The sequence below is a fragment of the Solanum lycopersicum genome, chromosome 1 (genome assembly GCF_036512215.1).
Source record: "Solanum lycopersicum chromosome 1, SLM_r2.1".
Lineage (NCBI taxonomy): Eukaryota > Viridiplantae > Streptophyta > Magnoliopsida > Solanales > Solanaceae > Solanum > Solanum lycopersicum.
This window is the reverse complement of record NC_090800.1, coordinates 65,621,168-65,643,805: the sequence shown is the minus strand read 5'-3', so window position 1 is coordinate 65,643,805 and position 22,638 is coordinate 65,621,168. Positions and strand designations below refer to the sequence as shown.

At 35.0% G+C, this 22,638-nt stretch overlaps 2 protein-coding genes across 5 annotated transcripts; both read left to right on the top strand.

Annotated features, from left to right (window-relative positions):
- Window positions 1–650: 650 nt before the first annotated feature.
- Window positions 651–6,811, top strand: LOC101263147 (ATP-citrate synthase beta chain protein 2-like). 4 transcript variants are annotated; one of them, XM_004228962.5, is made up of 17 exons: window positions 651–906; window positions 1,589–1,710; window positions 1,823–1,925; window positions 2,464–2,529; window positions 2,655–2,778; window positions 3,119–3,253; window positions 3,598–3,658; window positions 3,753–3,829; window positions 4,253–4,408; window positions 4,594–4,722; window positions 4,811–4,943; window positions 5,193–5,320; window positions 5,455–5,560; window positions 5,636–5,712; window positions 5,827–5,897; window positions 6,035–6,319; window positions 6,423–6,811. In XM_004228962.5, exons 2-17 carry the CDS (start codon window positions 1,611–1,613, stop codon window positions 6,496–6,498), a joined length of 1,827 nt encoding a protein of 608 aa, XP_004229010.1. In that variant the 5' UTR covers window positions 651–906; window positions 1,589–1,610; the 3' UTR covers window positions 6,499–6,811. The 4 variants fall into 4 exon arrangements, with proteins under 4 accessions (XP_004229010.1, XP_069154244.1, XP_069154247.1 ...); XM_069298143.1 differs by having other exon boundaries at window positions 870–1,050; XM_069298146.1 differs by having other exon boundaries at window positions 871–1,176.
- A 2,892-nt stretch (window positions 6,812–9,703) lies between these two features.
- PHYB1 (phytochrome B1) lies at window positions 9,704–16,525 on the top strand. The gene is made up of 4 exons (NM_001306202.1): window positions 9,704–11,777; window positions 12,626–13,433; window positions 14,577–14,870; window positions 16,002–16,525. The coding sequence occupies exons 1-4, from the start codon at window positions 9,704–9,706 to the stop codon at window positions 16,219–16,221; spliced, it is 3,396 nt and encodes a 1,131-aa protein (NP_001293131.1). The 3' UTR covers window positions 16,222–16,525.
- The last annotated feature ends 6,113 nt before the right edge of the window (window positions 16,526–22,638 follow it).

The following is a 22,638-nucleotide window of genomic DNA, read 5'->3' as shown; positions in this document are numbered from 1 at the left end:
CAAAAATCAAATTATCAAATTGAATTGTTGTTCGGTGTTCAGTATGATTTTTGTGATTAAAATTTTAGAATTTATGTTATTAAGTATGAGTAATTAGTATTATTTGATATTTTTGTAATATCGAATTATTTACTTAATAAAGGTCATATATTAAATATGTCAATTACTCATTAGTACAAGTACAAAAGAGAGTTAAATAATAAACATAAACAATTTAAATACATGTCTTTTAATTGCATTAATTTATATTTTTTTGATATCTTCTAAATTATTGATCTTCTATTATATCGTCTCTCCAGTCTCCACATAGAAAGATAAAAATAATTGAAGAAATAATATTAACTTTATAATACAATTAACTATAACTTTAATATGGTGTTACATAATACCATACTGAATCTTAATTTAATAGATCTATTATCGAATTAAGATGTAAAATTTTGATATTTGATATCTGCTTTTACTATTAATTGCCCAATTACCAAATTGAGAATTTGATAATGCCGAACAAATACCAAACGATCACACTCCTATCTACATTCAATTTTAAATATGTATAAAATACTACAAAGTTTAAAGTTAAACAAGTAAATATATATATATATATATATATATATATATATATATATATATATATGATATAATATACTATGAATGTTATGTAAGACACCAAATCAAAGAACATAACCAAAGTAAAGCACATATTCATAAATGTATTATGCCTAATTCGTTTGCCTTTGTTGGTTAGGTACTACTTGTATTGAATATATATTTACTATGTGTGTGTGGCAGCCCCCATTTGAATTCCATAAATACAATATTAGTTTCCTTGTGTGTATATATAGAGAGATCTAATTCTGGCCAACAACATTCTCCAACTAGTTAGGGGACTTTCTTCATCTACAGGTACATTTTCTTGATTTTTTTATTTCTTTTAATCTTTTTCCCCATTCATCTTCCCGATCTGGGTGACCCCTCTTGAATTCTTGATTCGGGGTTGTGTCTTTTACTGTGAAAACGCCCTTCATTTCTTCTTTCGATGTTTCCCAGGTTGTACATATGCTTTTATTTGTTCTTCACCGACTCCCGCTTATAAATATGAACATCTGTTTTAACACTTGTTACAACTCTTTTCTCTTTTCATTTGATCTGATAAACGTATTAAAAGATCTCGAGGTATAACTTGATTTGATTTATTTTACATTTTTCTCTCATTTCCCTTTGCTCAGATTTTACACTTCACTCTGCTCTTTTTCTTTCAGGCTTCATTTGTGTTTGTTTCTCTTTTGGAAGGAATGATTTACACAAACCTGTTTAGACGAAAGAACCGTTTTTTAAAAAAAATTGTTTTTGTTCCTTGTGATCTTATTTGTTTTGGAATGTTGCTGTTTCAATAATATGCTTCATTTACCATTTTGATTTTGAGCTAATTAATTTGTATATCATTTCGCGTATCAGTACTTGGATACACGTTGGCATTCGAATAGCTGTAAGATGAAATAGTTATCTATTGATCTATTGTTTTGGCCTTATGTTTGTGTGGAAATTGTTTGTTCATGGTGATGGTGCTGACGTTCTAACTTTGCAGAGATCTTAATTGATTTGGGAAAATGGCTACTGGACAACTTTTCTCCAAGACTACACAAGCTTTGTTCTATAACTACAAGCAGCTTCCTATTCAGCGCATGCTTGATTTCGATTTCCTTTGTGGTTCGTACTGCGCTTTTGGTTCTTAATTGATTTACAGGCAGATATACACACAATGATCTTGTTATTTTCAATGTGTTGGTTTGTGTTAATTTCATGCTTTTCAAATTTTCAGGGAGGGAAACACCATCTGTTGCTGGAATTATTAATCCTGGTTCTGAGGGATTCCAGAAACTTTTCTTTGGTCAGGAGGAAATTGCAATCCCAGTACACTCAACGTGCGTCCTTCTTTTGTTTTTTTTCAACCATTGTTATATTCCCATTTATTATGAGCCTTTTCATTTGGATCTTTAAAGGATGTCTATTAGTAATCTTTCTCAGCATGGTCTTCTTTTTTGTTGGTCCCTTCAAGTATGTAATTTAGCTTTGGTGTGGCTTAAATATATTTAGTTGGCTGCTTCCAATTTTAGCAATTGAGTTTCATGGTTATGTGATAATATTACATGCTAACTATTTAACTTATTGGTTTGTAATTGAGTCACTTAGAAACAAATGTGTTGTTAATTTTTCTTAGTTTGAATCTTCATATAATAAAAGATACAGAAAATGTGTTTTCACAGTTTCTCAGCTTGAATTACTTCAGTTAGTAATAATGCCTAGTTCTGAAACTTTCTACAACTACCAGATATATCATAATTCTGACAGATATATTTGAACCATGTTTGTCTTCACGTACCTTTGTACTACTGGTTTCTATTTGGTGAATTTGGTGTCTTATCACTTTCACTGATTAAATTCTACATTTTACTCATTCAGCATCGAAGCCGCTTGTGCTGCACATCCCACAGCTGATGTATTCATTAACTTTGCGTCTTTCAGAAGGTTGGTATGAGCCACTGTTGCTATTTTTCTTTCTTCCTTGAATTGTCCTTTCTCTTGAAGTGAAAACCTGAAGCTGCAAAAGATTTGTTATTGTGTCTCTTCTTTACTGTCTTATTCATTTGCAGTGCCGCTGCTTCCTCCATGTCGGCTCTTAAACAGCCAACCATCAAAGTTGCGGCTATTATAGCTGAAGGTGTTCCTGAGTCAGATGCTAAGGAGCTGATTGCTTATGCAAAGGCAAATAATAAGGTACTATTATTTCATATCAATCAGGTTTATGCCTTTACATTCATTATCATTTTATTGGGGTTGGGGTTAGATTTTGAATGATGATGTATAATCAACTATAGGATAATCTTATGGATGATAAACTGAACATTTTATGGTTGCCACTCCTTGAGTCAATGAATTCCCCGTTCCCCTGTCCGCTGATTTTATATTTTCTTTAAGATATAATAAAGAAATGGTAGAATGAGCTCTTAACGATCATCAAGTGGAGCATTTAGGGCGACAAGAACTACCTCACTATAGTTTTCTGCCTTTATTAATTTCCAATTTTTATGGTGTGTAATATGGTGATCTTCCTCAGGTGGTTATTGGTCCAGCTACTGTTGGAGGTATTCAAGCTGGTGCTTTTAAGATTGGTGATACTGCTGGAACTATTGATAACATCATTCAGTGCAAACTTTACCGACCTGGATCCGTGGGATTTGTCTCAAAATCTGTGAGTGATTTTTAGAGCCGTTTGCATATTGTTATTTTAATAAATATTAGAGAGATAATCTCTATCAATTACACCTGCAACATTTTGTCCCCACCTACTTTCTGCTTTACTATCTCGTAGACTGCAATTAAGGTAAGAAAAATACTTGTGAGATTCTTCGATCTGTTCGAAAACTACTTTCAGAAACATATCTTTACCTAACTTTAATGTATGCAACCATCTAAACATTCATTTTACATAACTTTATTGCATGAAACCGTGATGTCACTCAAATATATGAAGCTGAACAGTTTGGAAATAACATTTTCAGGTTATAAGAATAATAACTTTCTCTTAATGTACAGGGTGGTATGTCTAATGAATTATACAATTCAATTGCTCGAGTCACTGATGGAATTTATGAAGGTTGGGCATTCAGAATCCTGAATCCATCTTATTGGAGCATGTTTATGTTGTTTTTATTGAGAAATAGAATATGAGTGAGTTTTGGTATATGCAGGAATTGCAATCGGTGGAGATGTTTTCCCTGGCTCTACCCTTTCTGATCACGTTTTGCGCTTCAACAATATCCCACAGGTAATTCATTCATATAGGCTACATTCTCCTATTAACATCACCAAGTTATCCTCAGGCCTCGGTTTTGTTACTTTGAAGATCCTGATTGTTTTAGTTTAGTTCTAATCCCCCACTGAACATGCCTAGAAAGAAGCCACTTTTTAGCTTTACTATTATAAAGCTAACATTCCAACCAAGTGGCAAAAGTTTGCTGTTTGTCCCTTTCCACATGAACACCTTGACTTTGCTGCTTTTCTTCCTAATGTTCACCATTAGTATTTATGATTTAAGATTGATGTAAATCCACTGTTTTGATTTAACTAGAAGCTCAATGGTGCATAAACAACTGATGTTTTGATATCTGGATGTATTTCCTGCTTCCATAACTACTTTTTCAGTTACTAGTTCTTCACTTCTTTTTTATCATGCTTTTGATATACTTAGGTTAAAATGGTGGTTGTTCTCGGGGAACTTGGTGGACGAGATGAATATTCCTTGGTTGAAGCCTTGAAGCAGGGAAAAATTAACAAGCCTGTTGTTGCCTGGGTTAGTGGAACTTGTGCTACGCTCTTCAAGTCAGAAGTACAATTTGGTCATGCGGTGAGCTCTATTTCCCTTGATTTCCGCATTTCCTAGAAACATGTTGCTTGCTGTCTCTCGTGAAGACTGAGAGATGTTTTGACAGAACTGCTTTTTTGCCTCATTCTCTTTTCTTCTTTTTAGAATAGGCTGGACAGTTTAGTCTTTGCACATAAGTTTAACTTTGCATGGTCTTTGTCAAATAGGGAGCAAAGAGTGGTGGCGAAATGGAGTCTGCACAAGCAAAGAATCAAGCACTCAGAGATGCTGGAGCTATAGTTCCAACCTCGTATGAAGCTTTTGAAGGAGCAATCAAAGATGCATTTGAAAAGCTAGTGAGTATCTTGATATTCAGCAGAGATTGCTTTTTTATGCCTTTTACTCTGCTATTAGTTCTAACACCACTCCGTATTGTTTTGGCAGGTTGAAGCAGGAAAGACTACTCCTGTAAAGGAAATTACACCTCCTCAAATACCTGAGGATCTTAGCACGGCAATTAAGAGTGGGAAAGTTCGGGCCCCAACTCATATCATTTCCACAATATCTGACGATAGAGGTAGAGTTGGATTTGCGTACTTCCTATCAATGTTTTTTTTTCTACCCTACTCCCAGAGGATCAATAGTGTTCCCACTTAACCTCCCGTGTGACTCGAACCCTCAACCTACCAGTCGATGGTGAAGGTGCTCAACCACTTGTGCAAACCTCACTTGTCTCCAGTCAATGATCAATGCTTTTTTTTTTGGTGGCTAAATAAGAATCGGAAATGATGCTCATTGTGTCTACAATTATAATTTCTGTTCACAGGTGAAGAGCCTTGCTATGCTGGCGTACCCATGTCATCCATTGTGGAGCAGGGACTTGGTGTTGGTGATGTAATATCCCTCTTGTGGTTCAAACGTAGCCTACCACGTTATTGCACACGTTTTATTGAGGTATGGTTCTTACGGTTGCAACTCTATCACTCTTTCCATAGGTTATAAACTCTTACTTTCTACCATCAGTCTCTGCCAACGACAATTATTCTGTTTATAAACCTTATTCTTTGTCTTGGCTGATTTCATGGCAGATTTGTGTCATGTTGTGTGCTGATCATGGTCCTTGTGTCTCTGGTGCACACAATTCCATTGTAACTGCCAGGGCTGGAAAAGATCTGGTTTCCTGCCTTGTTTCTGGTATGTTGTAGTCTGCAGGTTTCTAAATATGCATTTATTTTTCAATCACAACTGGAATAATGTGGCTCCTAATAGGTTTGCTGACTATTGGTCCGCGTTTTGGTGGTGCTATTGATGATGCTGCCCGGTACTTCAAGGATGCTTATGACAAGGTAAGGCTTATGATTTATGAGCATTCCCTAATCACTCATCAGTCTAGAAGCAGTTCCTGCTGGTTTCTTTTGAGTCCAGATGAATAAATATTTTCAAATGCTTTGTATTTGCAGGGTCTTACTCCATATGAGTTTGTAGAAAGTATGAAGAAAAAAGGCATTCGAGTTCCAGGAATTGGCCACAGGTAGGATATATTGTAGCTTCTTGATTATATCCTACAATTGTAGAATTAAATGATGTACTTGGAATTCTTTTGAACTTGTAGGGTCAGCATGCTTCTAGACTTTATTTGACGTGCCACATCTACTTCTTGTGTAACAGGATTAAAAGAGGTGACAATAGAGATAAGAGAGTGGAACTACTGCAGCGTTATGCTAGGGAAAATTTCCCTTCTGTTAAGTACATGGAATATGCTGTTCAGGTTGAAACTTACACACTCTCAAAGGCAAACAACCTAGTCCTCAACGTTGATGGTGCCATCGGATCCCTCTTCTTGGATCTCCTTGCGGGCAGTGGTATGTTCACGAAGCCAGAAATTGATGAAATAGTGGGGATTGGTTACCTCAATGGACTTTTCGTGCTGGCTCGTTCAATTGGGCTTATAGGGTAAGTTACATAATGATGCTTAATCACCATTTTAGATTCACCATCGGTAATTCTTGTTTATGATAGCTAGATTCTGATTGTCGTGTAACTTTTGAAATGTCAGACACACATTTGACCAGAAGAGATTGAAGCAGCCATTGTATCGTCATCCATGGGAAGATGTCCTCTACACAAAGTGAAGAGTCTCCCCATAACAAGAGGCAGAAAGTTGCCTGCCCCCAATCTATAGTTTTCATTCAAATCATTTGGTTAGCCATTTTGTTGTGTGTGAGTGTTTTATTCATGTGTTAGATTAGTGTTTCTACTACTCCAAAGGACTCCTATGATGATTTTGTAAGTTGTTAGGGAGATTCCTACTAGAAAAGTTTATCATTTATGATCAATTCTTAGTTCCACGACTCAAGTGTTTGTTTTTCTCTCTTTTCATGTCATAAAGAAATAAGTCATTCCATTGTTGTACCTGATTTCAACTTTACAAGGAGATTCTTTCAATCTGTTTGCTCTTTCATAAAAGAATTTTTAGTAATTGTATGTATCAAGAAGAAATGGATCTTGGTCCTCTGATATCATATTAAGTAATGAATATCGGGTCTAATTCAACCCCAACCCCAAAAGTTAGCTAACTCAATAGGAAAGTGATAGAATGTATGCCTTCACTTAACGAGTAATGGACCAGGTCCCTTACTTTAATTCAGAAAATTACCAGAAAGTTAAATGCAGTAAAATCAACACAATGATTTTACGTGGAAACCTCCTTGCTTAAGGGAGTAAAACCACGGTCTGTCTCACAGGATTTTCAATCGTTTTCACTAATCTTCAAAAGCAAAAGCGAAACACGATTACACCAAACGTAAGAAAGAGTTATCAATCTTATCGTTAAGCAACAGACCTCTATTGCTCAACAAGCCAAAGTAGAAAAACAATCTACCCACTAAGCTATCCCACCTGGACAACCTAGACTTTTAACACAACACACCAATTCCTTTATAGATTTAGGAATGGTTTACAATTTAAGAACAAGAGAATAAATTCCTAAACAACTAGACGAAAAGCTCCAGATGTTGCTGTTGTCCTAGGAATGATTCTGCATATGCTTTGTGTTAACCTTTGCAAGAGTTCTTGAAAAGTGTTTCTCAAGTTGCAAAAACTAAGCAACAAATGTTTAGGAAAGTGCCTTTTATATGGGCAAGTCACTTTCCTAAACTTCTTTGCCATTGGTTGGAAAGGTCACACTTTTCTGACGCCATCGGAAAGTGTGCACCTACTTTCTGTACGTCTCCAGCTGGCAGTTGACTGACTTATTATCATGAGGGCCTGGTACCTCTACTAGGTCCCTGGGTTTGTTTCATCTGCAATACTTCAAAGAAGACACCTGCAATACTCAAGTAGAAAACCCGGTACCTTTATGAGGTCCCTAAGTTTGTCAAATCATCAAAACTACAAATAACAGAAAGAATTACTCAAGTTTATATAAGGAGATGACTCATTTGTTTTTTTTTTGTTTTTTTTTTAAAACAACACAAATTCCACTAGTATAGGCCCTAATTATACGTGTTCTTGCAAGTCTTCGATAATGATCATTCGTGCCAGATTTCAATATCCCGATTATATGTCGTTAGCGCATTCAAAGATACATGAGGTCAAAATTATGTGTAATTTGTATCAGATACTTAACATCCAAGTGGAATAACATGCATTCGATACACTAATTCTCTCCCCCGCCTCTCTCACTTGTATCTCTCCCTACGTATCATATCATGTACTTTTAGAATGTATCCAATATCCCGATAAATGTATCTCGTGTGATTCACTTGTATTTATGATACACTGACTTTCTCGCTCCCCTCTCTCCTTATGTATCTATATCTCAGACTGTATTTGATAGCAAAAATACATATATCTAGGTATATCTGAGTTGAAATCATTAACTAAGGAGACAATATGTAATTATTTCAAACCACAGGGAGAATATAATAAATGTAATAAGAATATTTGTATAACTAGTTCATTTGTCTTTTCTTCTTTTCATCCGACGTGAGACTCTTCAATAACTTTTAGTTTCGAAATGCATGGATTCAATTGACAAAGCATCCATAGATTTGTGTATTTGTAAGGTCTATCTTGTTTTATTGAAGGTTCATTCATGGCTAACACACCCATGTTGTGTGTTGTTTCATTTGAATAATTGGAGAAAGGGAGGAATTGGTTGTGTGTCAATAATAGTACTAGCCTTCACGTGGGAGGGGCAATGTGATATGAAAGGGAATACTCATCACTTTGCTTTGCCCCCACCATTTCCATTATACTATATCATCTTTTTATCTTCTTCTTTTTCCCTTTCTTTCTTTCTTAGATAGATTTAGATTCAATAAAATTTACACACTCCCCTCCTTTCAATTACTACTTCTACCAAATAATCACAAACATTTTTTATTTCTTAAAATGGTCAATCTAATAATCAACCCATGTGGATGTGGCCAACTCCAAAAACATGAATTCTCAATCACATAAAACAACCCTACATTTATTGACAACATACTCCCATTTCACTATATCCACATATATGTTTTCATATCTTAATATTAAGACCAATTATTAATAAGTTCTATTTATTTTATTTTTACAACACAAAAGTAAAGGTTCACTCACAATCAAAGCATAGGCTCAAACAAAAAATAGACCCCCCACCTCTTTTGTTTTTTCCCCTTCATTTCTGATCAAACAAACACACTACATTTCTTTTTTGCTTCTCTAACATATTCCCTCAAATTTCTTGGAAATCTTTCAAGAAACTTTTACCAGGCATCTCCCCATATATTCCAAATGTTTTTTTATTTTATATGAACTTTATGAAATTGAACTTGTGTTTTGTTTATTTTTTTGTAAAAGTTATAATCGTTAATAACATCAACCTTAACTTAACTTTAGCGTATAATTATGCCCTCCAATTTCGAGTGTGCATAAATAGACATAATAGACCTAGAACCTCATGCAAGATAAAACAGTTAATATTATATAGTTTATTATACACACTCAAAGTTAAAAAAAGGTCACAATCACTCTCTTGAGGATCATGAGTATGTATTAGTCTTAGGCAAATTAAAAATACAGCTACTCAATCAACCAATTAAGTTATGATTATTTTTGGACTTAAATTTGAGGGTAAAAAAGTATTGGAGACCAAAAAAAAAAATACTGTTGGATAAACAGGTCCACCATATTGCTTCAATTACTAGTAGTATAAAATTATGACAACCCCATTTGTGTATTCAACCAAAAATTCAATCTTTTTTGAGTTTCCCAAAAGTAATCTGTTTTAGGGTTTTGAAATTGATAAGTTTTTCTATGTAATAGCAAGAAAAATTTTGTTTGGAAGAGAGAAAAATGGCTTCTGGAAGTAGAACAAAGCATTCTTATCATAATTCATCACAAGGTCAAGCTCAATCTTCAGGTACAAGTAATATGAATTACAAAGATTCAATAAGCAAAGCTATAGCACAATACACAGCTGATGCTAGGCTTCATGCTGTGTTTGAACAATCTGGTGAGTCTGGAAAGTCTTTTGATTATTCACAGTCTGTTAAAACTACTACACAATCTGTGCCTGAAAGGCAAATTACTGCTTATTTGACTAAAATTCAAAGAGGAGGTCATATTCAGCCTTTTGGTTGTATGATAGCTGTAGATGAGGCTAGTTTTCGTATTATAGCTTATAGTGAAAATGCCTGTGAAATGCTTAGTTTAACTCCACAATCTGTTCCAAGCCTAGACAAGTCTGAGATCCTCACTGTTGGAACTGATGTTAGGACCCTTTTTACCCCTTCTAGCTCTGTTTTGCTAGAAAGAGCATTCGGGGCACGTGAGATCACTTTACTCAACCCAATTTGGATTCATTCCAAGAATTCTGGAAAGCCCTTTTATGCAATTTTGCACAGGGTTGATGTAGGTATTGTCATTGATTTGGAGCCTGCTAGAACTGAGGACCCTGCTTTATCTATTGCTGGAGCCGTGCAGTCACAGAAACTTGCAGTGAGGGCTATTTCTCATTTGCAATCACTTCCTGGTGGGGACATTAAGCTTTTGTGTGATACTGTTGTTGAGAGTGTCAGGGAGTTAACCGGGTATGACAGGGTTATGGTATATAAATTTCATGAGGATGAACATGGAGAGGTAGTGGCTGAGAGTAAAAGATCAGATTTAGAGCCCTATATCGGTTTGCATTATCCTGCTACAGATATTCCTCAAGCTTCACGGTTTTTGTTTAAGCAGAACAGGGTGAGAATGATTGTGGACTGCCATGCTACCCCTGTGCGGGTTACTCAGGATGAATCACTGATGCAGCCTTTATGTCTAGTTGGTTCCACACTTAGAGCACCTCATGGTTGCCATGCACAGTACATGGCAAATATGGGGTCTATCGCCTCATTAACACTGGCAGTTATTATCAATGGAAATGATGAGGAAGCTGTTGGGGGTGGCCGAAATTCAATGAGGCTGTGGGGCTTGGTTGTTGGACACCACACTTCTGTTCGGTCCATTCCTTTTCCTCTTAGGTATGCATGTGAATTCCTTATGCAGGCCTTTGGACTCCAATTGAACATGGAGTTGCAATTGGCATCACAGTTGTCTGAGAAACATGTTTTAAGGACTCAAACACTGTTATGTGACATGCTCCTTCGAGACTCACCACCGGGGATTGTTACCCAAAGCCCCAGTATTATGGACCTTGTGAAGTGCGATGGTGCTGCTCTATACTACCAGCGGAAGTACTACCCATTAGGCGTCACACCAACTGAAGCTCAGATAAAGGACATTGTGGAGTGGTTATTGGCTTACCATGGAGACTCAACAGGTTTAAGTACTGACAGTTTGGCTGATGCTGGGTATCCTGGAGCAGCTTCACTTGGTGATGCAGTTTGTGGTATGGCTGTCGCTTATATAACTTCTAAAGATTTTTTGTTTTGGTTTCGCTCCCACACAGCGAAAGAAATAAAGTGGGGTGGTGCAAAGCATCATCCTGAAGACAAGGATGATGGACAGAGAATGCATCCACGTTCTTCCTTCAAGGCATTTCTGGAAGTTGTTAAAAGCCGGAGCTCACCATGGGAAAATGCCGAAATGGATGCAATCCACTCTTTGCAGCTAATTCTGCGAGATTCATTTAAGGATGCTGAGGCAAGTAATTCTAAGGCTATTGTGCATGCACTTGGGGAAATGGAGTTGCAAGGGATAGATGAACTGAGTTCTGTTGCCAGAGAAATGGTTAGATTGATTGAAACTGCAACAGCTCCCATATTTGGTGTTGATGTCAATGGCCGCATAAATGGGTGGAATGAAAAGGTCGTGGAATTGACAGGTTTATCAGCTGAAGAAGCAAAGGGGAAGTCCTTGGTTCATGATCTTCTGTATAAAGAATCACAGGAGAGTGCTGAGAAACTTCTGTACAATGCTCTAAGAGGTTATACCTGTCTATTTATTTTATTCATTTCCAAATGATAGCACAGTTTTTAAGTTGTAGAGTTTCTCTGCTCTGCATGAGTGGTATAATCTTATCTTTTCCCTTCTTTGTGTTTGACAGCTGACGTGAAGTAATCATGGGCTTCTAGTGATTTTCTTAACTCTGAATTCTCGAAACTTGAAAAAACTGTTTGTTCACTTCTTCTTGTTGAATTTGTCAACTGAAGCATGCAGTCTTGCTTTGTGTGTGTTGGGGGTAGAGGGATAGGGCATGGTGTGCAACTAAATGGAGAGGTATTATGCACAAAACCAAGTCAATCAATCAACACACCTCAATTCTAAACTAGTTGGGTCGTCTATGTGAATCCTTCATATCCATTCCACTCCAATTGTACCATTTGATGGACGTTTATTTTGATCCTTGCTTTTATTTGGTAGAAGTTGTGTAGAACAAGTTCGTTTTAAAAAGAATGTGCCCTTAGGCATAATCTGGCATTTGGATGCGTTCAAATTGCAAACTTTTACTGCAAACGATTGTATATAGTAGTGGTTATGAGGATTTACTTGCTGATAGCATTCAGGATCACTTGTTCGCCTTCGGTTATCTGATGAGAGTATCACTAAGCTGTTAGCTTCTTTCTTGCTTAACAAAAACCATCTCTTGTACAGTACAGATTTAGGCTTATTCCTGATTGTAGGGAACCTGCTCTCTCTATTGTGTGCGTATGTTGACTCTTACATAGTTTGTAACTGAAATAATTGGCATCAACTCCGCTCCTTTTCTACTCAACTCCTGCAACAGACAACCAAAGAGAAAAATAAACTAATATTGTAGTCATACTACTGCAGGCGTGGAAGGTAAAAATGTAGAAATAAAGTTGAGGACATTTGGAGCTGAACAAGTGGAGAAAGCTGTTTTTTTGGTGGTTAATGCTTGCTCCAGCAGAGATTACACAAACAGCATTGTTGGTGTTTCCTTTGTTGGGCAGGATGTTACTGGGGAAAAAATTGTTATGGACAAGTTTATTCACATTCAAGGTGATTACAAGGCCATTGTGCACAGCCCCAATCCTCTGATCCCTCCCATATTTGCATCAGATGAGAACACTTCTTGCTCTGAGTGGAACACTGCCATGGAAAAGCTTTCTGGTTGGTCTAGAGAGGAGATTGTTGGAAAAATGTTAGTTGGTGAAATTTTTGGAAGTTGTTGTCGGCTCAAGGGCCCAGATGCCATGACAAAGTTCATGATCGTGTTGCATAATGCAATCGGAGGCCAGGACACAGACAAGTTTCCATTTTCCTTTTTTGACCGAAATGGGAAATATGTGCAAGCTCTTTTGACAGCAAACAAGAGAGTCAATATGGAGGGTGATACTATTGGGGCTTTCTGTTTTATACAGATAGCCAGTCCCGAATTGCAGCAAGCTCTAAGAGTTCAAAGGCAACAGGAAAAGAAGTGTTATTCTCAGATGAAAGAGCTGGCATACATTTGTCAGGAAGTAAAAAGTCCTCTTAATGGTATACGCTTTACAAATTCATTGTTGGAGGCCACAAATTTGACAGAATATCAGAAGCAGTATCTAGAGACAAGTGCTGCTTGTGAGAGGCAGATGTCTAAGATCATAAGGGATGTTGATCTGGAAAACATTGAGGATGGGTAAGTCTTTCTTATTCGATTATGCTTGCTAAGAAGTTCTTTCAAAACTAATGTTGCTCAAATCCTCCAAAAAATTGCGCTGGGTGCATGTTAGATCCTCCAAAATTATGTATTTTTGGAGGAACTGACATGGTGCGGCAACATTTTTGGAAGTCCAATAAAGTTTAAACTAATACTTTCTCTATTTCATGGGCGGAGGTTAAGAAAGAAAGATTTTTGAACTTGAGTACATGTGACCTTATACATAACGTACTATTTATGTGGCTCTAAATGCATGTCATTAAGGATAGAGTGGGAACTTTAAAGTTAAAACTGTTTCCAAAATATAAAAAGTTCCATTCTTTTGGAAAATTGACTAAAAAGAAAAGAGTCTCACATGAAGTGGAATACAGGGAATAGCTATTTATTCATGATATAATATCTTCTGGTGTAACTCAGGTGTCAACAACATACCCAGTATAACCCTACAAGTGGGTATGGAAGCGTAGTGTATGCAGGCCTTTCCCCTACCTTAAAAAGGTAGAGAGTTCGGTTTCAACAAACCTCGACTTAAAACAGATAGTCAAAAATAATAAACATGATATTTTCTTTTAAAGAACAATGGCCTGCAATTGGTATTGTAGCAATGTTGTCAAAGGCGGGCATAATCCCTGAAGCGAGACTCAAAATGTTTTGAGCGCTTCGCCTAGCTTAATGTGTGCTTTAGTGTTGTCATCAAGGTTCTGAAGTATACTTTTTCTTGCCAATGAGCCTCTTAAGACTAAAGAATTAATATTTCACTTTGTGTAAAAAATTCAATTTCATTGTTCATATTTGTCATTCGTTCTTATAATTATTAGTCTCGGACAAAATATATACATATATCTTTATTTTATTTTTTTTGCATATTTCTTTCATTAAAGGCCACACTTAATTTGTGCTTGTGGTTATTACCCCAACGGACCTTAGAGTTATTTGCGCTTTTTGCTTTTGGCAACACTGCATTGTAGTATTTGAAATTTAACTATTTGGGATTATTTCCTTCTTTTTTGTTGTGTTCTTCTGTAGGTTGCGGGAGGGGATTATGGGTCTGTATTTCAATTCTATGTAGTATTAGCAACCTTCTTCCTTTCAGAATTTGACTGACCTTTGATCTTCTAACAGTTCACTGACCCTTGAGAAAGAAGATTTTTTTCTTGGGAGTGTAATAGATGCTGTTGTAAGCCAAGTGATGTTATTGCTGAGGGAAAAAGGTGTGCAGTTAATCCGTGATATACCAGAGGAAATTAAGACATTAACAGTACATGGTGATCAAGTGAGAATTCAACAGGTCTTGGCAGATTTCTTGTTGAACATGGTGCGGTATGCACCATCACCTGATGGGTGGGTAGAGATCCAACTTCGACCAAGTATGATGCCAATATCTGATGGAGCAACTGTTGTGCATATTGAACTCAGGTACATTCATTAATCTTCTCTTCGTGTAACTACAGGAAGATGTACTATATTATTGATAACTCTCACCCCTCTCATGCAACCTTGATTTTTTAAATGGTTCTCGAATGAGTCTTCAGTTCTCACTTGAATGCCATCTGCTGCTTACTTGTGTCATTTATTTCAGGGTTATTTTCTAAGTGGATAATATTTCTGATTGCTTTAACAGGCATGTCAGAATATGAGATTTATGATCCAATGAATATTAATGTAACGTTAAGGAGTATAAAAAAATTTCATGTATGTTTAGACCTTGTGGAAATTTAGAGTAGGGGCTATAAGCCTATCAAATATGAGCACACTCAAGTAAAAGGTGCATTTCAGACTTGTACCACATCTCTTTCGCATAGCTTTTACCCTGCCTTCTCTTTTTATACCTCATTTTCTATCCATATTTATCATTTTTTTCCTTCTTCTATGGCCTTCCTTTGACTAATCAGTGGCATCTTCAACCTATAAAGTGAAAGTTTATACACTTAGGTAAATGATCAGGGCATCATCCTCTTCTTTTTATTGGTCTCTTTTAACTCGACTTTACCATTGCTCATCTTTCTTCTTTCCACTTCAATTTTCCCGTGTTTGGAGTAGGAAAAGCATCTTCTCCACTTCAAACTCACATTTCATCTATTAAGTTTCTCTTCCAGTTTTGAACTGAAACAGCAGAAGTATAAGCTTCTAATGAACTGCGTAAATACAACTCCTTTATATACAACAACTTTGGTGGACTTCATAACCAAGTTATTATAATCTCAAGTCAGCGATAGGAATTAGTTGAAGCATAGCCTTAATGTTTTAGTTTTGAAATCTAATCTTATACACCTTATCATGGTGCTTGAGTGTGGTACTTAATAACTGCCAAGCAAATACTTGTGCAGGTTTTGGTGTTTACTAGCATCCTAGATTTCACTATATTAGCTTTCCTGGAGGTTGAGTTATTCCAAAATATTCATCTTGCCAGTGTTTTACTAGCATCCTAGATTGCACTATGTTTTCCGAATCAACTCTTTCCGTGTAGTAAAAATTGAGTTCTAGGGGTTAAGTTTCAGCTATACTACTTTTTCTATTAAAAATAATCTAATTTTTCTTTTGACATAGGATTATATGCCCTGGCGAAGGGCTTCCTCCTGAATTGGTTCAAGACATGTTCCACAGCAGTCGGTGGGTAACTCAGGAAGGCCTAGGACTGAGCATGTGTAGAAAAATGTTAAAGCTTATGAATGGAGAAATCCAATATATCAGAGAATCAGAAAGATGCTATTTCATGATTATCCTTGACCTGCCAATGACCCGCAAAGGTCCAAAGAGTGTTGGCTAGGAGCTTACAGCACACAGTAAGAGAAGAACCTGTAATATCTCTTAAAATTGCATGCTGGTGAGATTCTGGTGATGCCTCTGATCCTTTAATGGAACTTGACACAGGAGAGAGCAAGTATGGGGGATTGATCGGCATCTTTCTAACAGTATTAAACCAGCTGTTTCCAGCATTTTCCGACTTGAATTTGCTGGGTTTTTTATAACTCTGAACTAGTAGTCTCTCAGCATGTCAAGTTGAGAAAGCTATTGCTCCTTAGTGCATGGTTTTTACCAAAGATTAATTCGACATAGTAAGTGGCTAATGGCCAAATAATTGGAAAATGGTTAGCATGATTCCAAATTAATTGATCCCAGAGCTGTTGTGTGTAGCATAACAAGTGTATTGTTGTATAAAAGGTGGAATAAATGTCATCCTTTCTATGTCTGGATGAATGGTGTCTCCCACTCTTTGTAACATTAGGATTTGTGTAACATGAACATACTGAGAATCTTATATGACTTGGTGGTTCATTTTCTTCCGATTTCTGGAATTAATTTTATGGAATTTGGACTCTTCTTGCTTAATGAATTCTTCATTCTGAACATCATTGCGTGTATAATAGCTTTAAATTTTGAATTTGCCTCTAGCTACTTTTATACTTAGCTTGCATGCAATTGAACAATTCTTAGTTGGCTGAACCATCGATGACCCTCTAAATTTGACAAAAAAATTTCACTTAGACACCTCAATTGAACTTTGTTCATTTTAGACACCTCATGCCATGTTCCATTGTGTCATTTTGACACTTTTTGTTGACATTGATACACTCAATACCAACACTTTGAAAGACTCATTTAATCATTCTTTATTCATTCCCAAAAACTTGAACTCCTTCCATGGAGAAATAGATTTGATTGATGCTACAAACAATTAAATTGAATTTCAACATAAAGAGATTTCACAAAAAAAACAAAACGAATTTCAACCCATTAGAAGGCCCACAATTGATGTTGTCATAAAGATTTTAGACCTACTTATATATTTTAAGAATTCTTTAATGTTAACAGAATGTAAAAAAAAAATAAAAAAATTAACGTAATTCGAATCAATATCATCCTATTTACACTAAAAAAATGTCTTTATATTATTAACAAAGAAAGACCAAAATTTGTCCTCCACCAATTTTTAAAAAAATGTCTTTATATTATTAACAAAGAAAGACCAAAATTTGTCCTCCACTAATTATTAACATGGGATTTACCACATGGATTAAACCCCACACAAAAACAACTCTTTCATATTCTTTGAGATTCATGTAGCATGTTAAAAACACAAAAAAAGTTTGTGGTAGAGAATGTAGCTGCATTTTCATAATTCACCTACCCAACCTAAACTTGCTACAATTGAGACTTTATAGTTATCCTTGATTTGACGAACTCGATCACCTATCATCAAAAAAAAAAAAATTTAATTATTTTTTATTTTAGGTTCGATTTCAACTAATTAAAAGGTAAATATTTTTCATCTCCAAACTCCAGTTCAACTAATCAAAACTTATTCACTCCACTACAATCCAAACAGTCAATTAGCGTATGATTTCAAGTATATACATATGTTCCTCTCCAATATTGTGATTGCTAGGTGACGTTTTTTGGCATATTCCATTTTTTAGGTTTTGTATGGAAATAGGATTTTTTAAGAATTAGTTACTGTTCCATTTATTTAAACTCATAATATAAATGAAAAACTTCTTATTCTCGTGTGTATAATTAAATAAATATTGTATGAATATAATGAAAGAGTCAACTTGGCATAATGATTTAAAATAATATTTAGTTGAATTATATATGCAACTAAGGCAAGTTTGTGAGATGATACAACACCTACCCCAGACAAATATTATCCAAATATTAAGGTCCATAAAATTAGAGTTTTAAAATGTTAAATTAACCATTGTCCACCTCAAGGCTTGATATAAATAAATACATTGACATTAGCTGCACTTGTTGATAACCTCAAAATCCAACTAGTTCAATAAACCTTTTAAAAATTAGTTGATTATGTGTTTATATATGATGTCACATTATTTGGATAAGTAAATGGTGAATGAAGAGAAGAAATATGGAAGATAAAAGAGGGTCTTATTATATTGTTTTTCCTATTTCTAAGGTGGAGATTCTTTTAATGACATTATTTGATAGTAATCCGCTTGACTATCATCGTAGATTGTGGTGCAGTGGTGTGAATATTCTATCCTTAACTAGATGTCTTATACTTGAGCTTGAAGTATAGAGAAAATTTTGTTGGAAGCGCACCTCCGAAATGAGTCATGCAGTGCGCGATCTTAATTTAGTTGGAGCTTCAATATGGATTCCGGACATCGAGTGGAAAATCAGAAAAAAAAAGTTTAGTCATAAATATATTTTTTCTCGATTTTTTTTAGAAAAATTTAGAAATAGCAAACATAATTATAAGTCTATAGTTTCGAGTATACAAATAGGGTAAGTATATACAAATTATGTATCTATACATATAGGAATTTTTCAGAACTCCGTTTGTATATTTCGCTTGCCAATGTACAAACAAAGTAATTTTGTTATGAGTATTAAATAATATACAAATAGCTAGGGTAAGCATATACCATTTCTGAATTTATATAATCAGGAACCAAATTATACAAATTTTGAATTTATACTAATCAGACGAATAACAAGAATTAGGAAAATTGTATCAGTGAATTACAATTTTTTTAAATTGTAGCTATAGTACCTAATATAGGCTAAATATTGCTATTCCGCTTCTTATATTTTTACTTTATTTGAAAATTAATATTTTATTATAAAATATGTAATTACTAATTTTAAGTTGTATTTGAAATTTGAAAGAAATACTATTTTTTTTAAATGTTATCCTAATTAATTTTATTTATTTATTTTTATAAAATTGATCTATTTAAACTATAGATTTCATGTTTAAATCACAGTTTATGGTCCTCCTTTTTTTTTTTTTTAGGTAAAGTACTTATAAACAACAATTATTATTTTGCAAAAACTTCAACCAAACACAAATTTATCCTCAAATCTAATTTTCAAAATTCTAAATAACGATTTATTTGGACATGTGAGATGAAATCATATGAGATAAAGTTGTAGTTTGTTTGGACATGCATGCAGTTTGAATTCCTAAGTTTGCATTTTTTTGCTTATAAAATTTTGTAAATTGTGAAAACTAACAAAATTTATTCCAATTTTTTCTGTACAATCTTATAATAAGCAAAATTTAATGACAAAAAAATATAAGTACTATCACAAAATTATTCTAAAAAATACAATATTTATTGATCGAACTTTTGTTCTATAAAGTGATAAAATTGAACCTAAATTATAGTATATTACCTTTAATAAAATTGCATATGATCAATGTCTATAGTAATTATATCATTTTGTTTATATTCCGTGAATATTTCATCACTTTTTTGACATTTTCATTAAAAAAAGTAAATAGATAGTTATAAAATTGTGGGGGATTTTATATAAAAATATAAAATCATCATATGAAATTCTCAAATTAAACTTTTTGTCCGGTAAATATAATGTGCCGATGTTTTTTTGTTGTTTGTCCACATAAGTCTCCATCACACATGTCAATGTTGTGCACGCAAACAAAATCCATTTTTGCTATTAAGAGCATTGAATTGACCTGGTTAAGTTTTATGATGAGTGGTCTGGAAAAAAAATATGAATATACACCTCTCATTAAAGTTAATATACAAAATTTTATATATATATATATATATAAATCTAATATTACTGTTCATCTCTTTCTCTTAGCTTTTATTCTTAAAAGTTTTCTTCTTTAACCACACCATGGATTTGGTTATTCATAGTTCCTTTCTCAGAACATTTAACCTGACAATGTCCTAGGAATTTACAGGTTAATCCATCGATACAAATAAGAAGCTAAGAGACTAACCATATATTAAGTAATATAGATTCATGATGATATTCATAAATTTACAAGATTAAAGTTTTATAAACACGCATAATTTAACACACATAATTTACATATATGGGAAGTTTACTAGAAGCTTAAATATGAAAACTTACATTATTTAGAATAGAGTGAAGTTTCCCTTTCGGGAAACCCGAAAAAGCTCCCAAGCTTTTCTTAAACAAACTTACTAAAATAAAGCACTAAAGAACTGAAAACTTTTTTACAAACCAAAAGATAACTTATGGTAAAGATGTTGGTATGAGGATTTTTAGAGGTTTTTTATAGTGATTGTCTTTTCTTTTTCTCGCCTTCTATCTCTTCTTGTCTTGATAATGTCTGCTTTTATAGATGTCTTCGGACGGACTTCAAACTCCGGATTTCAAATGAAAAGGGAATCTTATTATCTCAGCCGGGTACACATCTGGGCCCCATCGTCACGTGAAATAATGTCCCTCTTCTTACATTATTGTCCTTGGAATCTGATATTGGAAACTGGTATCTGTCTATCTTATCTCTTCTTACATTATTGTCCTTGAAATCTGATATATCTGTGAAAGAGTTGGTTTTGGTTCTTGTGGAATCAAACTAAATGGAAGATGAATTAATATGAATATTTGGTAGGAAGATAATTAGTACAAAATACAAGTCAAAGATTGTATCTTGGTAGGTGAAAGTTAGGCAAACCATAAAATGGTTTGCTATCTTAACCTTGACAATTTTGACACATAGTGATGTCATGGATGACATCAATAGGATGAATTTATTCCTATAAATAGGTAGCTCTTAATTCATTTTCAAATCATCCTTTCACTTGCCTTCTCACCTTCTAAGGCATTGTGTTCTCTCTCTTGTAGTATTTCACTTATATTCCTTTTATAGTGAAATAAATATCGGTGCAGTTGTTCTTTGGTGGACGTAGGATCATTTTGATCCGAACCACATTAAATATTGTTGTTCTTCCTTGTTCTTTAGTTTCACGTTTCCGCTAACAATTGGTATCAGAGCAAGGTTTTGTCTGAGTATGCTCTGTGGTTGCAGCACAGTCTGAACTTCCACATCAGAAAAGGATTACTTTGGTTTTCTGTAGTTCCAAATACATTGTAGTATAAAAGGAAGAACAAGTAAAAAAAAATGAGTTCCATGAAGTTTGAAATTGATAGATTTAGTGGGCGCAACAACTTCAATATCTGGAAAATCCAGATGATAGCGTTACTGCGGAGGGAAGGTTCAATCCATGCTATTGACGGAAAGTACCCCGATAAGATATCGGATTCCGACAAAGAAAAGATTGAAGGAGATGCATTGAGTGCAATCCAACTGTCCCTTGCACCTAACGTACTTTGTGAAGTGAGTACAAGTACCGAAGAGACGGTCAAAGAGTTATGGGAAAAGCTGGAAGGGCTTTACCAGGACCAGTCAGTGACAACAAGGATGTTGTTACAACGGCGTCTTCATACATTTAAGATGGATTCAGGTACTTTGTTGCAAGACCATCTAGATGCGTTCAATAAACTTGTGATGGACTTACAAACTGCTGGAATTAAAAAGGACGAGGAGACACTTGCATGTTCTTTACTATTTTCATTGACTTCAAAATATCGTGATATTGAGAATTCAATGATGTATAGCAAACAACCTATTAAACTTGAGCAAGTGCGGCAAGCACTAAACTCTTGTGATGTGCGGATGCATTTTGAAGGAGACAAAAGTGACGAAGCTAGTGGACTCTTTGTAAGAGGTCGTACTAGCCAAAAGGGAAGGAGCAAATCGAAGTACAGGTCAAAGTCTCGTGTGAACAAAAAGAATGCGGAGTGTTGGGGCTGTCACAAGAAGGGGCACTTTGAACGAGATTGCCCTATGTCGAAGTCCAAAGAAAAGGCGAGTGCATCCATTGTTGAGAAAGTACATGATAATGATGATGATTATGTACTAACAACATCATGCAATAATGGAGTCTATGACAACAAATGGATCTTAGACTCTGGTTGTACTCTGCATATGACATTCCGAAAAGATTGGTTCAGCAGCTATGAAACAAGCAGAGGAACTGTATTAATGGGCAATAATGCAACTTGTAAAATAGTTGGCATTGGTTCGGTTCATGTTCGCTGCCATGATGGAATCATGAGGACTATTACAGAAGTCCGTCATGTTCCTGATCTAAAGAAGAATTTGATCTCCCTGGGTACTTTAGATAAACAAGGCTATAAGTACATGAGTGAAGAAGGAACTATGAAAGTGACTAAAGGGTCTTTAGTCATGTTGAAGGCCAAGCTGGAGGATGGCCTCTACACACTTGCGGGAAGCACCATTATTGGCTCTGTAAATGCATCTACAGTGCAATTATCTAATGATGACAAGGCAAAATTATGGCACATGAGACTAGGCCATATGAGCGCACGAGGATTGGAGATGTTGAGCAACCGCAACCTTTTGAATGGTGAG

What these genes read in the sequence shown, in the direction of transcription:
- PHYB1 (NM_001306202.1), top strand. Translation starts at nt 9,704, where the DNA reads ATGGCTTCTGGAAGTAGAACAAAGCATTCTTATCATAATTCATCACAA. An exon ending in TCTGTACAATGCTCTAAGAG is followed by an intron (nt 11,778 to 12,625) that starts GTTATACCTGTC and finishes ATACTACTGCAG; the next exon opens with GCGTGGAAGGTAAAAATGTA. An exon ending in CTGGAAAACATTGAGGATGG is followed by an intron (nt 13,434 to 14,576) that starts GTAAGTCTTTCT and finishes ATCTTCTAACAG; the next exon opens with TTCACTGACCCTTGAGAAAG.
- LOC101263147 (XM_004228962.5), top strand. Translation starts at nt 1,611, where the DNA reads ATGGCTACTGGACAACTTTTCTCCAAGACTACACAAGCTTTGTTCTAT. An exon ending in TGATTTCGATTTCCTTTGTG is followed by an intron (nt 1,711 to 1,822) that starts GTTCGTACTGCG and finishes TCAAATTTTCAG; the next exon opens with GGAGGGAAACACCATCTGTT. An exon ending in AAGATGCATTTGAAAAGCTA is followed by an intron (nt 4,723 to 4,810) that starts GTGAGTATCTTG and finishes TTGTTTTGGCAG; the next exon opens with GTTGAAGCAGGAAAGACTAC.